Genomic DNA, 15,169 nt, shown 5'->3' on the forward strand with positions numbered 1-15,169 from the left:
TCCAAAATTATTTAAAGAAAAAGTGAAGGAGACAAGATAAGGCGACGCCACGTGTCGGTGGACTTGTGCGACGTGAGCCACAAGATTCCAGCCTTTCTCGAATTTTCCATGACTTCTTAAAAATAATAAAACAAAGCGGTCTGATGTGGCAACATCTCTGCTTTCTTCTTTCTTCTCAAAAGCCCGAGTTTTTCATATAAGTTCTTCTTCGTTCCTCGTCTCTGACTCTACCCTTTTTCTCTCTGTCGCTCTCTCGTTTCTGGTGTCTTCGCCTTTTTATACTCTTCTTCTGGTCTTCTCTCTCTCTCTCTCTCTCTCTACCTCTGTCTCTGTTATCTGCCGAATCGTAGGCTTTGATTCTCGTTTGCTGGCGACATTTGCAGAGATGGAGGTTATACGGTTCGTTGCAGGGCCATTCATTAGCTTCTTCTAGTGCCTCTGTATCGAACTAACTTAATTTCATATCTTCTTTGCTTTTCGATCCCTTTTACGGGGGTGTCCGTCTTGTGAGCTCTGTTCTCGTTGTACTGTTGGTGTATCTTGTAACCGTAATTGGAAATTCGTTTCTTTTGTTTTTTTCAAATATATATTTTCTTCACCGGCTCCTCTTCATTTCTCTGTTGAAGAAAGAAGATTGTTTTTTGGATTTTTTCCCGTTGCAACAAGAAAGTGGTAATCTGGTTGTGGTTGGATTGATTCCTGAAGTGGAACGAAAGGCGCCTGGATTGATCTCGGTTGTTGACGGATCATTCATTTCTAGGGTTTCTACGGACTTTTGCAGTGAAGGAGTTAGATTGGAAGGGAGAAATAGTTGATTCAAGATTCATTCTTTGCATTATGAAGGGAGGGATGATCTTCTGCTCTGTGTTAGATGAATTGGAGAATGCAAAACAGTTTATACTCTCGTAGATCTTCGGTGAATCTGTTTCTGTAGGTGGATAAGTTTGATTCCATTTTCTCAGTCGTACTTCTAAGAAGAAGTTGAAGAGGAATTGGAGTTGTAGGGACGGAAGGGTCCCAATTTAGTTTGAAGGAAAGGGAATTTAATTTGTGTATTTTGGAGGTGGAGCTTTTGATTCGAGTTTTGCTTCCTTAGAAGCCACTGAAGAAGGGTTATAGAAGTGGAATCCTCAGACACTAGATCTGCTTCTGTGGAACGCAAGGGAGATTTCTGAGTATTGAAGTAGCTAAAGAGTTCTTTAACTATGGTCGACCAGGTATGCAATCATATTACACTCTTTCCCTAGCACCATTTTAATGAAAATTTGGGATGTTTACATGAATTTACATACTTATGATGTCAACAAATCCTTAATCGGGTAAGGAATCCGTTTGTCAATTAATTGATTAATTTTGAAGTGCTACTTCTCCTTTGTGAATGATTGCTACTTGCTGAGGTTGCATCAATACATGTATTGAGGTAGTTGTGTGAATGGGCTTAATTTGATATTCATTGAGTATATAATTATCAACATTTTATTGCAATTGATTGTTCTGTATGCTGATTTTGATAAGAATAGTAAGCTGACCTATCAGAGGGAAATAAAAAAAAAATTTAACATTGACTGAAGATATTCATCTCTGAAGACGGATTTACCAGTTTAAGTGACTCTGCCGGAGTTGTGTTTGGTTTTTTCATGGTTGTTTTTGGCTCTCTGCGCTAAGTAGAGTACTTTGTGACTAATGGTGATCAGGCATTTCTAATTTCATTGTTGTTCTTGCTTTGGATTTAGGATAGTAGCGGAGGCACATGTACCCATGCTGGTAACATCCATGGCAATCCTGTTTGTTTGGATGTTGGCTCACGATCTGTAACTGGAGTCCAACTGACGGAGATGTATCCCTCTGGAGATGAATATGCACCCAAGGTTCCATTCTATCTGTAAATTTGAAAGCCAGCTTCCATTGAAAGAATAACCCAACTGAAACTTCTTTTGCTTTACTCTTTTTTGGATGCTTATTGTCCTTTGTTCTGTTAATAGGTGAGAAAACCTTACACAATCACAAAACAACGAGAAAGATGGACAGAGGAGGAGCATAAGAAGTTCCTGGAAGCCTTAAAGTTGTATGGTCGTGCTTGGCGTCGGATTGAAGGTTAGCATGAGTGAAGTTACAGATTCCTGAAACAATTTTCATCTTAACTTCTTTATAGCCAATATCTTGAAAGTACTCTGTTTTTATGCAGAACATGTGGGCACAAAGACTGCTGTTCAGATTCGAAGCCATGCTCAGAAGTTTTTCTCTAAGGTTCTAATCTCAGTACCTGGGATGCTCTTTTTGTTCTAATCTCAGTACCTATTTTCTACCATTATATATACATAAGATAGTTAAAGTAAGTTTGTTAATTTATAACAGAAAGCCGTGTAAACGTTCTTCTGAGGGTTTTTGGCTCAAAAGTTAATGTGTGTTGCTCATCTTTTCTGCCTCTTCTTGGTTCAGGTGGTCCGGGAGTCAAATGGCAGCAATGCAAGCACTGTGAAGCCACTTGAGATCCCTCCTCCCCGGCCAAAACGGAAACCAATGCACCCTTATCCCCGTAAACGAGTTGTTTCAGTCAAGAAGGGGAAGTCAGTTCCAGAGCAACAAGAAAGGTCCCCATCCCCAAATTTATCAGTTTCAGAACAAGCAAACCAATCTCCAACATCAGTCTTGTCTGCATTTGGGTCAGATACAGGAGGGTCGTCAGCTTCAAGTTCACCGGGTGGTAGTCGTTCACCAGTTTCATCCGCTGCTGGTGCTAATACTATCAATTTGTTACTTACTGAACAAGGGAATGGACTCGTATCATCCACTTCATTGGCAGAAGCTGAAAATGGATCTTCTCCATCTATCCTGGTTGCTGCTGCTCCAATTCTACAAGACCAATCTTCCATGGTACCATCTAAACCATTGTTCTTTGTCTATGTAACCTTCCAACAACAATCTATAAAAATCTGGATCCTGATTGGATTACCACTGTGTTTATTTCCCCATCAGAGCCAGAAGAATGTTGACTTGGGACCCAAAGAAAGTACATGTGCCAAAGAAGATTCAACCTCAGAGGCACCCACAATGAGTCTTAAGCTGTTTGGAATAACTGTGTTAGTTACCGATTCCCACAAGCCAGGTTCTTCAAATGTTGAAACTCGCAAGTCATTGCCCTCCGAAAACTGTCAGGAGAACCTTGACAGCAATGAGGAAAAGCCTGTGCAGACGTCACAGTTGAATGCAATGCAGACAGAACTTTCCTTGGAGACAAACAAGAACCTTCGGATTCCTTGGGCCTGTGGAACTCTACCAGTGTTCTACCATATGCAATTGCAGAAAGAAAGCCTGCACCCAGTAGAAGCCGCTTCTGCTGCTGCACTGCCTCGGTGGTCATCATATGGAGATCTACCATTCCCTTTTCTTCTTCTCCAGAATCCAAACTCAATTCATACACCACCACATACCTGTCTGGAAGGAGATTCAGAAGACAAGAATATTCACAAAGAAGGATCTTGGACTGGTTCAAACACAGCATCGGTGAATGATGTTGGTTTAGGGGACAGGAATGGGGATGTTGTCGATTCCCAAAGTAGAGAAAAAGAGCTGGGCATGTTTTTCCGGTTGAAACCGAGTGAAACATCAGCCTTCCCTGAGCCAAAAGGTAGCCCCAGTAAGTGCACAAAGGGGTTTGTACCGTTTAAAAGATGTATAGCAGAAAGAGATGCCCACTCGGCAATATCAATTGGGGAAGAACGGGAGGGACAGAAAATCCGGCTATGCTTGTAGCCATCCAGTCGGATAATCTCCCAGTAACCCACATTTCCCTTTATTTTTTTTTTTTTTGCAGAGATGTTTGTTCTTTTAACAATTCGGGAGCTGATTCAGGCAGGTGTTAACCATGATCTGGGGTGGTGTCAGCAGTTGGATAAAGTGAGAAATGAGATGGATAGGAAGGCCCAAGCATCCATCTCTGCACCCTTATAAAATAGTTGTTCTATTCATTTCCCTTCAACTGTTCAAAGATCTTTCCTTCCATAGAGTCCCTTCCTCTAAATGTGCAAATCTTCTTCCTTAATTCTTAGCAACAGCCTCTGTAATCCACAAATAACTCTTTTTTGTTTTTGGGTAATAGTGCGTTTTGTGTAGTGCAAATGTTTAGATACTTGAAAATTCCTTTATATATATATTGGTCAAGTTCAATTTTCACTCTATAGTTTTGTCAAAAATTGATTCCTCTATGTTCAACATTTTAGGTGTGTTTGGCAAAGCATGTGAAAAATAGTGGTTGGAAGATGGATAGCGTATAGCAATTGTGAAGAGCAATTCAGGATTTCCAGTTGGGACTTTGGGAGCCCCCATGTGAGTTTAGTTAGGTGAAAGACAAAAGAACTGAAGGACCACTATTGCAAATTAATTTCTGGTTGATGATGACAATAACAGGATTCGACCCACATGTTACACCATTAATGGGGGCTGACTGATTTGGAATGTTTGTTGTTGATGGGCATTCCTGGTGGGGAACTCTTGAATTGGAAATTCATGGCAGCAATGAGAGACAGAAGCTGTAAATCTGAAGGATTCGGTAACTCAGTCTTAACATGGAATGAGACAACCTTGGATAAGAATGCATTTAGGCTGCTGGGAAGGAGAACAAGGGTGCCGATCTTAGGTGAAGTTGGTGAGGAAATATTTCGAGCACATGCCGTGCCGAGTTCGGGTATACCAAACAAGTTCTGATCCAGATTAAAACCAACAAAAATAAAAATAAAAATAGTAAACCTGAGATATCCAACATTTAGTATTGAGCAAACAAGTTGGTTCATCTGAGGGATTACCAGATCTGGGCAAGCAACCGAGTGTGCAAGTCTTAGCAAATTTTTTGAGTTAGATTTCAGATATCATGAAGCATTGAAGCCCTTTCTTTTCTCTCTCTAGGGTCTCGATCGATAGAATGGACTTGAGATGAGCTATTTATAACAGCACGAGCCGTGGGGCTTGAATGGTTCACCACCAGATCTTTCTTTGATTGAGGGTTCCATAGATGGTTCAACACGAGGTGTCCCCGCCCATCCTCATGCGGGTAGCTGATCCGGATTTTGGGTTCGGAGTGTTGGATGACGTACTCAGTGAGCCAACAGTCGCTATCGTCGTTACCTCAAAAAAATACGAAATAGTCATTCTCTTCTCACGTGGTGTCGGGCCCTAAATGACTCTAAATGCCACCCTGGTTCAGGGCTTCTAACCACAAATGCCCAATGGTTGACAAAATGTCATATTTTAGTTTTAGGGAAAATGATGTAAACACTACCATGCACACACTCGCTTTCCTCCCTACCTATGTGGGCCCCATATTGGAATTGTGAGGCATTTCTTCCCGTGTGCCCATTGGCTTGGTATGAGAATGCCAATACAAGCAAATGGTGTGTAAATTCCTTCACCCTATGTTTACTTATGAAATAAAAACTTTGCAAACAAAAAAAGGTATACGATCATTCTTGGGAGAGGATACCTTGATAACATTGTTCATATATGCTAGGACTGAGTTTTCCTTCAGTCATTAACTGAGACCTTCGATCAGTGCCCATAGGAGATCCTGCAAGATAGGGGGCATACACATACACTCGACCATTCGTAAATAGAGGGGCAGATTTTTATGGCCATCGATGGGGGCAGTGATCCCTCACCATGTGGTGAAGGAAAACTTCTTCCTCTATCCTATACATATCATTTGGAAATGCAGTTTTGAACCCCACTCTACCGCTTCCCTGATTAGTTTAAGTTTCTGCTGTATGGATGACCCATCAACTATCATCAGTTGCAGAATACTTTGGCCGAACCGTTTATGTTAGGGATCTCAAAAGAGAGAGATTAGGACAAACCCTGCCTAGTTTGTTGCGGTCTATAATTATCAGCAAGTGAATGTTATAGCATTCCTCTTTTTTTTTTTTCTTTTTTTTTGGGGTGGTGGGGGTGGGGGTGGACGGGGGATTTGAGGATTCTATATCATTTGGAGGTTTGGAGCAGGGATCATCTCATCAGGCTGGGTTGTACAGATAAAAAAAAAAACTCTTAAATTTATCTCACCAAATTCGAATGGTCCTCATCAATAAACAGGGTTGTTGTACAGAAAAAAAACTCAATCTCTTAAGCATGTAGACTTCTGGCTTGTCATAGAGTTCACGAGAAATATTGATAAAAAAAAGGTATTGTCAAAAGTCTAGACAGTTTTCTAGTACTCTTGAATAACTTCACATCTCATTGTACTAGCTGTAGAAAATGAAACAACAATCTTTTGTTCGTCCTGTTAATTAGAAATTAATGATAGTATTAGGATGGATGACCTCCTCGGAAGTCCTCATGTTGCACCCTTTTTCATTTTCCCAGCAAAAAGGAAACAATCAATGGTGAAGCATGATAATCTAGAGAACACTAACCAAGGAGGATAATGATAGTACCTGAGCTGATGACATGACAAAGATGGGTGTCATTTCAATGTTCATACTCAAGACATACGCGAGAAAACAGCTACACCAAGCTGCTCAATATTGTCTAGGAGTTTGCTTTTGGCGCAGCTCTGATCTTGGCTTTGCAACTTCCACAAATATGACTCTGCCATCCAGAAACTATACAGAAAAGCCCAGCATTTGGTTAGTGTCCCCAAGTCATGGGAACTTCCATTTATGGGAGAGATCTGAGCTAATACTACTGAAGATTGTTATGAGACAAATCTAAACAGCACACATGATTATCCTGAGGCATTTTGCCTATTGATTGCAAATCTCATGGCTCAACAACTTATTTATAATGATTCAATCAGAGAGCAGCAGGGGAGTGCATAGCCAAATTAGATAAAAGGAACCACTTATGGAAGCTCATTACATTCTATGTGATAATACGCCTATTTTGTATCACAAGTTCCATCAAATGGGAAAGTTAAGCTACCTAAATAAATTCCTTTTCCACATTATGTTCATTGCCCCTAGTGTAAATGACCTTTTAGTCGTAAATGATTGGGCAGTTTCAGATCCCCCGGAAGTTCATCCACCAAATCCCTAAACCTTCAACATAGCTCATTAGATCTGTAACAGCAGAGAAACCAATAACCAGTCCTTACAAGGCTTGAAGAAGAGAAGAAGAGAAGAAGAGAAGGAGAAAAAGAGAGAGCAATTGAAGAAGAAGAAGAACACAATAGATCACGATAGGATTCAGTATCTCCTATCGTGATCAATCCCCAATACTTATATTATTAGAAGATAGACTCTTAGTAAGAAACCTACTAAGAGTATAAGACTAATTACAAGGAAAGTACATAACTTAAACATAAAAGCCAACTAAACAACTTAACAAACACCACAATAGGGACACTCCCCCTATCGTGGTCAATGCCAACTAAACAGAATAAAGTACCGCTGGGTCTGACAGAGCCTACTATGGCCAGCCATGAAGATGGACGTGCACAATGAGAAGCTGTCTAAGAATGATCAAAACTCGAGGACAAGTTTATTTCTCAAGATGGGGAGAGTTGATGTAGATCGAAGCATGAAGAAGACCAAAAGGGGGGGGGAGTTACTGTTCACGTGAACAGTATTTGGGGCTGATATGGACAGCTGACTTAGAGGAGTTGATTTTAGGTGTTATTTTTATTATTAGACACTTATTTAGTTTCCTATTTGAGTTGTAATCCTAATTAGGAATCCTAGTTAGACTCAAGTTTCTATTTTAAGGGAGATTTTATTCGTAGAAGTTGTCTTAGGTTTTATTATAAATAAGTATGTGGCTGAGCAGAAAAGGGACAGAGATTGAAGAAAAAACTAAAAAGAGTTATGGTTGAAGTTGTGAGATGCGGCAATGGTGAGAGACCGTCGGTGAGAAGCCTTGGGTGAGAGGATGATGGGCTGAGATAGCTGATCCTATTCCCCCTTCTATATCCCTTTGTTCTTCTTTTCCTTATCCTTTATGTTCTCATTAGTCCTTCATATGTAAACAAAATAATAGCAATAAAAAAAAGAGTTTCAGTTATTTAATTTTGTTCCTTTTATTGTATTGATCTTGATGCAATCGATCTCCCACTGGTTTCCCTGGTTCGAGGTCAACTTTGCATTAGTTTTGAGTTTTCAAATTCAGTTCAACATTACACAGTTGCTTCCTTTATCTCAGATCTGTTCACAAAATTGATCATTGTACATGCTTGCATCTGAGATCCATAATCTGGATTTTCAAATTGCATTAAGTACTTCATCGACAAACCCTAGCCACAAGGAGGGTTCTTTTTTTTTTTTTTTCTGGGGGGGAGGGGTGGTGGATATAAAAGAAGGATGGTTCTTTACGATCAAATTTTGTGAGCAGAGCAGGAGTATGGGAAAGCACTGGAGTGCCAAATTTCAAAAGGTTCATCATTTTGGCACGTAGTTGGAACGACAGCACACATAAATCCTAAATACTTTTAAGTATCCTCTACCTAAAGGATGGTATCAATTGTAAATAGTTCTACTATTACAAATGTCTGGAAAGAAGGGGGGTAAATGCGTAATGCAATAAACAGTCCCAAATTAGAACTAGATTTGTAGAAACTCAGGATCACCAGAACAGAGTAGAAATAATAATTTAAGGACAGCAGACTGACCTGATTCATAGTAGCACTAGGAAAACAGGGCATGGTTGTAAACTTGTAGTAGCTGAGATTTCAACAATATTAGTCAGGATTGTACAGTAGATGCAAGAGAGTATAACCCAAAACTAGTATATGCAATAACCAGTCCCAAGCTAAAAACTAGAGACTGTTTGCAACATAGAATCTCCGAATTATAGAACAAGTAAAAACTAACAGAGAACTAATTGGGCGGAATATAACTAGAACCAGAGATTTCAGAATAGAAAAATTAACAGAGGGCTAATCAAATATAAGACCGAGTGGATCATTTAGGGAGGTCTACTTGCCAGAAAATTTTGATAATTTTTAGAGAACAGATCAGGACTTAACTAAAGAATCCTTGTGTAACCAAGATTCTAGTCCAGACACTAGAAAACTCAGAATTTGAAGACCAGAATTGAAATTTAACAGCTGAATATTAGAAGGAAAAAAAAAATCTAATATAAAGATCAAATATGGAATTTCAGGCCAAACAGATCAGTAAGGAATCAGATATACCAATATAGTGTTAGTTGAAAACTAGAAGCCAACACAAAATAATGGAAGAAGAAGATATGATTAGGAATCCACCTTAGCCTTAGCGCTGGTGGAAATCTATCCATTACCCCAGGAATCCACAAGGTAGATAAAAGAAAACCTTCTTTGCTAAAATAATTCAAACTCGTATGCTTGAATGGCTGGTTATGTAGATATATAAAGACTCTCAAAATCGGAATCCTAAATGACTAGAAATAGCCTAAACCAAATAGTAGTCAAACCAGCTACTTAATTGACCTATAAAAAGACTTGAGACAACTCCTATTCTAACTAGGACTTCAACTTAAACTACAGAATAAAATAAGTTCCGTATTCTTAACTGCTACCTTTATTTTAGGTCCATTCAAAGGCCCAAAATGTATAAAACCCATCCCAAGGTTTATTTCTACTAAAATAAGCCCACTTTTCTGAAGTATCTGCATCGGCAGGGAGTAACCTATAAACCATTAAAACTTTGACCTGGGGTGGGGAAGAATAAGTGAAGCCAAGAGATTCTAAAAGTGAACCTCAGAGGCAAGTGCTTAATGCAGTTGAAACCCACTCCGACCAATTCTTCATCAGGTTTCCGACTGTCTGCAAGGCAACCTCAGATGAAAGATTCAAATTTTTCTCATGCACAATAATCTTGACTTGGAATAGCAAGAAGAAATCCTACTGCAACTTTACTCTCAATGTCAGCATTTAGCATGAGAGGAAAACTATAATCCCCTACTAGGACTAAGATAGCCAAATACCTCAGATCGTTTTTCCTATCATCCCACTTCCCAATATTAAAATAAAAATAACTTCAGAAAATGGCAATTCAAAATGCCCCTAAGGAGTTCCCTTTGCTAATAAACTTTTTCCAGATAAGAAATTAGACAATTGTACATTTAGTTATATGAATACAGGAGCAGGTATCCAAAACTGACAAGGCCTGAGGTGTTGGGCAATACGAACCACTAAAGAACATTCAGGATTTTAGATGTTTATATAGATTTTTTATAACTTTTAATTATCTCATAAAAACAATTCTATAATGGTTAATCTAGTAAACCATAATTTTAGAGAGGTGGGGGGAGGAGGATGTAACCTCATGTCTTGATGCCAACCATAGTTGTCAAGGCGGCAAAGTGACCCAAGGCGCTGGAGGGGTGGCTAAGTGCTTAGGCGTCACCTAGGTGACCAAGGCGCCCCAAAGTGTTATTTTTTATTTCCCCCTTTTCTAACATTATTTAGTATGCTACAACATTTTAGTATACTACAATATATACCTTATATCATCAAAAATCACCATTAAGCCACATTAAATCACATCAAGTCATAAAAAAATCAATATTAAGCTACATCCAGTCAACATAGAACTAGAAGACAACAGAATTGAAGAAGCAAGCTATTGGAGGTTTGAAACAATCAAACATACATTTGGTTTATATTAGTCTCACATTTGGTTTATACTGTTCTTAGAAAATATGATCTTATCTATAAGTAATTAAATTGTTCTCGACTTAGAGAAATGTTTTTGTTCTATACGAAGTTTGACTAGTCAGATAATTTTACTTCTACATGAGACTTTTAGTATTAGGTAGATCATAAAACCAGCTTTCCAACAAATCCAAAATTGCTTAAATCTGATTTATATTGAAGAAATTATGCTCTGGTCAAACCTTATTTGGTATGCGCGAATGCTATCAAAATCGCTCTGAATGAGAACATTTTTTTAGATATCAAAAAAATTGAATATTTTACCGCACTTTTGGTTTTTAGCAATGTTTTACCATATTAAGATTTATAGAATTTTTAGATTTGATAAAAATCCTAGCATTAGAAAGTTGAAAATTTTACTTTTCGTCGAAAATCCAGATTTTGTTCTTGAACAGGGGGTTGACTTTTTATCCTTTTGGAATTTGATTTTTTTACTATTTTTATTAGATTCAAATAAGGAGGTATTTGCTTATTTATGAATAATATCTTAAGTAAATGAAATACCAAATATAAAACATTTACTTAAATGATATTTGGCATAAATAAGGGCCAATACCGGGTTCGATACCAATAAAAACCAGTGCAAGGCACCTTGCACTAAGGCGGAGATCGCCTAGGCCCCAACAAAACCGCCTGGAAGCCTTGGCAAAGCCTATGTAAAGCCTTGGCAAAGCCTATGTAAAGCCTTGGCAAAGCCTAGACGCCGCCTTGACAACTATGATGCCAACTAATGCAAACATACAAATAGCCAACCATAATGCCCACTAATTCAACCATAGAAGAAATCTTGGTTTCATGATATGTATCATGTATATCAAACTGAATGCTACAGTTAATTTTCAAGTACCTACCTTTCCATGCATCCCCTCAATAGCTTTATTAGATTCCTCCTTGGTTGCATAACGAAGGAAAGCAAAGCCTCTTGGTCTATTTGCTATTCTATCCATCACAAGTTTGACTGTAAACAAACAGATTATATGTTTAATTTACATTAAGAGTTTTAATGAAAGATAAGAAACAAAATTTAAGAATTACTGGGAGGTTTATGCCTAACTAAAGGTTATTCAAGAAAAAAGCAGTTGTATGTCAACATAGATATCATTGTTCTAACCTTCAACAAGATTACCAAAGTTCTGAAAAGCATTTCGCAAGCTCTCCTCAGTGGTTCGGAATGAAAGTCCTGCATTGATGCCATAATTTGTACCATGGGAAAAATACTTGCTGAGTAACCAAGAAAAAGGTGTTTAACAACTTAGGCGAACTACATATGTGAATTTCCTTTCATAAGCATTCTGAAAAAATAAAGATTTAAAAGGGAAAGAAAACCAATGAGATTTGTGGCTGTAGACGAAATGGAATGTGAACAAATCACAAGGTCACGTCAATTTTGGAACCCCACAAGTCTTACCAGTTCCCACTTTCAAAAAACAAAAAAAAGTAGAAGTCATTGGAGAAGGGACACCCTCTCTCCCAAGTACCTTTCCATATTTTGAAGGACTAAGATAAAGTCAGTGATTCACCCAAAAAAATGATAAAGTCGGTGACATGCTGTCTGGATACGCAGTTGATAGGTCTTATTGTATCCGAGGTATTCAACTATGCCAAAGAGGCAAAAGGCAAAAGGCAAAGTAAGAACTTATTAATTTTCAATTATTTATGCTCCCTGTGGAATTATCCACATGATTTTAGAATCACAATTTTATGTGACGTACAGATAAATACCGACAAAATGCATACATACTAACTATATATGCATATCTGCATAGACTTTTCAGAACTAGATAATAGCATAAAATCATTGTTTAACCTCATTTATGTATCTACGCCAGCACTTGTGTATTTTTAGAGCCAATAATGATTCTACACAGTAATTTTCCCAGCTAGGTTGCCCTGGAAGCTCTCTTTTAGAACTGAAACCACTTGAATCAAATAGAGGCCCTAGCTCTCTTACAACTTGACATTTTGTTTCTTTTTTAATGTTCTCTTCCTAACCGTCGAAAAGAAGGAAGATCATCCTGCTCCAACTAAATAGGCTCGTAATAAGACAGAAACTCAAGGAGATTAGTTGATAGTATCTCATTCAGTTACCATCTCTTTAAAAATAACGGGAAAATACAGCTATATACAACCATATGCTAAATCCTTAGTATCTTTGACCTATGGACGAGTTACACTCATATGCACAATTAACAACTAGAGCATACCTCCATGATCCTTCATCTTCTATGGTAAGTATCTTTTGTGAAGGTTATACTCACACTTCTGAAAGTGCCATCGACAAAAGGTATAAATGGGCGTTTTTATGTTAGAGGTATTATGTATTCCTATATTATAGGCAATAAGAATTTGGTGGAAGTCCTAAAAAAAGACTTGCCTGATTCAGCTGATCAAATGAATCTGTGGCACAAGATAGTCACACGCCAACATTCAGGATCATGGCAGGGTCCTCCTTACATGTCAGTGGTTGCTACCAATTACTCATACAATCAAGGTCATTTCCATGAAACATAAATTACCTAGAAGAGACTTTTCAGTATATGAACCTCAAGTTACCCTAGGAGTGGGAATGGAATAATCAAGTCGTTATTGATATTTTCTTAATTGGGAGTGTCAGTAGACCATGCTGCTGATTGCCCTCCCTACCACTGTTGTCCAATGAAACAGAAATTATCTTTGGAGACTCAAAGCCAAGGAAACTAAAATCCAAGGAAGTATGTGCAATGGGGTTATCGGATTGCTCATACAGACACTATTGATACAAGACTCACTGCCCTTAAGATGGCACGTTTTGAGAAATGCATCTGTTTCCTTTCCCCACAATCACCACTCCGAACAAGAACAAATAGAATGGGAGGAGACAGATACCTCAATAGCAGTAGTGAGGAATAAAAAGGAGAGCAAATGGGTTTACATGTTTGTATGACGCTCTGTAATATTAAAGAGAAACCATTCTAAAAAGGGAAAGAGAATACCACATCTTTGCAGATCAAAGGGGGAGAAATTGAAGGGGAGAGGGCGAGGGGGGAGGAGGGGAACCGGAGAAAGCAGATTCCAAAGGACCAAACCAACCACCACCCTCCCCCCCCCCCCCTACCCCAAGAAAAAACATCAATGAACAGCCTAAACCTACATGGCATACTGAATTCATGCAATGGTTATTGACTGTTGAAGTGATAAATGCTGTTGCCATTCGAAATTGAATAAGCTACAAGTTCAAATGACCCACATTAGAAGAATTAGGTAACCCTATCAATCTCCACCGGGAGCAATTCTATTTCCTCAAGAATCCAAGCTACACAAACGCGCCGGCGAGAGATACAGTTTATGTGCAATAAGTAACATACCCAGTTGAATACTGAACCAAACTGCGAGAAATGAAAGAAGAAAACGAGGATAGAAAGAAACAGAAAGAGGTCACAGGGTTTTCATAAACTTCATTCTACAGACAGAAAGAAACCAGAAAATTAAAGTTTAAAAGAGAATTAGAAAGGAAAATAAAAACGCCCTATTGAAGAGAGAAGAATCTAACCACTAACATAGAGCTTGGTGGAGCTTCTTGTACTACTCTCCGAGGAAGAAGGGAGACAACCCACAACAGCACAGCCATGGCGGTGATTCAATTGAGTTGCAGAAAGAGGTGAAGCGAATTGCAAGCAAGACAAAGACAATGTATGAGAAGGAAGGTTGTTGCAGGGATGAATTAAGGAAGAACTCTTCAGTCTCTGCCTCCATAGATCTCTCGGAGTTGGAGATGAAGCACAAAGAGCAACTGTCAGAGAAATCGCTGCCATTTTCTATCCAAATCCAATCATTGTAGTTTGTAGATATTTGGGGTTAGGATATACTGCACCAATCACATCCGTCCAATACGAGCTTTTACCTTTCCTTGGGCCTATGATGGGCCTTGATTTAGGCCCACTTTTGTTTATTATATCCGCATACGTAAAATGAACACGAACCGGTTGCATGGCTAACGTGGTTCCTGCTCTTGGATACAAAGTAATGCCTTTATACATGAAAAAGCCTTTCAGCTAGCTCCTAGTGAAATAAAAAAATCATATCCAATCCAATGTCTCTATGTACACTTTCATTGGCTACCACATTGATGCAAGAGCTACACAACCTATTATTCATGATTTATCTCTATAAGTTGAAATTAATATTGGTTTCTAGGTGGCTTAAATATTTGTCATGGGACAATTCAGATGAGCCCACATTTTATGTATAAGTAGACCCAAAATTTGAACTCATATGTCAATTTTAGCCTAGATGGACCGAGGGGGTGTTATAGAGTGGCGAAAGAGAGTTGAGAATTTTAAAATTAGAAAGTGAGAAGTAATGGTCAGAGTAGGCATTCGTAACATAAATGTGTTCATCAACACGTTCATGAACTTACATGGGATGCCGTAGGAATTTAATTGAATTTAAGTATGAAATTTGACAAGTGATGAATTCAAAACAATTCCTCTTTATCCAACTATGAAAATTGTCACACCATCTATCGACGTGGGAAAAAAATATTTGACCTGGAAGCTTTAAATGGGACACCAT

The 15,169-nt window shown here is 38.5% G+C and overlaps 2 protein-coding genes and 1 long non-coding RNA gene across 5 annotated transcripts; 1 reads left to right on the forward strand and 2 right to left on the reverse strand.

The window, feature by feature from the left end:
• Nucleotides 1–822: 822 nt before the first annotated feature.
• Nucleotides 823–4,048, forward strand: LOC122664084 (protein REVEILLE 1). The gene is made up of 7 exons (XM_043859770.1): nucleotides 823–1,044; nucleotides 1,131–1,217; nucleotides 1,734–1,868; nucleotides 1,983–2,094; nucleotides 2,186–2,247; nucleotides 2,440–2,874; nucleotides 2,977–4,048. The coding sequence occupies exons 2-7, from the start codon at nucleotides 1,206–1,208 to the stop codon at nucleotides 3,751–3,753; spliced, it is 1,533 nt and encodes a 510-aa protein (XP_043715705.1). The 5' UTR covers nucleotides 823–1,044; nucleotides 1,131–1,205; the 3' UTR covers nucleotides 3,754–4,048.
• On the reverse strand, nucleotides 1,641–2,440 carry LOC122664088. Its single transcript, XR_006333281.1, has 2 exons — nucleotides 2,296–2,440; nucleotides 1,641–2,263 (listed from the first exon to the last, which is right to left on the reverse strand). It is a non-coding gene; the product is annotated as an uncharacterized LOC122664088 (long non-coding RNA).
• A 2,010-nt stretch (nucleotides 4,049–6,058) lies between the features above and the next one.
• Nucleotides 6,059–14,436, reverse strand: LOC122664087 (organelle RRM domain-containing protein 6, chloroplastic). Of its 3 annotated transcripts, none has more exons than XR_006333280.1 (5): nucleotides 14,148–14,436; nucleotides 11,730–11,798; nucleotides 11,470–11,576; nucleotides 6,423–6,590; nucleotides 6,059–6,268 (listed from the first exon to the last, which is right to left on the reverse strand). XR_006333280.1 is itself a non-coding variant. In XM_043859774.1 (4 exons), the coding sequence occupies exons 1-4, from the start codon at nucleotides 14,407–14,409 to the stop codon at nucleotides 6,507–6,509; spliced, it is 522 nt and encodes a 173-aa protein (XP_043715709.1). In that variant the 5' UTR covers nucleotides 14,410–14,436; the 3' UTR covers nucleotides 6,356–6,506. The 3 variants fall into 3 exon arrangements, 1 of the variants encoding a protein (XP_043715709.1); XR_006333279.1 differs by having other exon boundaries at nucleotides 6,059–6,334; XM_043859774.1 differs by lacking the exon at nucleotides 6,059–6,268 and having other exon boundaries at nucleotides 6,356–6,590.
• Between the last annotated feature and the right edge of the window lie 733 nt (nucleotides 14,437–15,169).

This window comes from Telopea speciosissima, chromosome 6 (genome assembly GCF_018873765.1).
Source record: "Telopea speciosissima isolate NSW1024214 ecotype Mountain lineage chromosome 6, Tspe_v1, whole genome shotgun sequence".
Classification (NCBI taxonomy): Eukaryota; Viridiplantae; Streptophyta; class Magnoliopsida; order Proteales; family Proteaceae; genus Telopea; species Telopea speciosissima.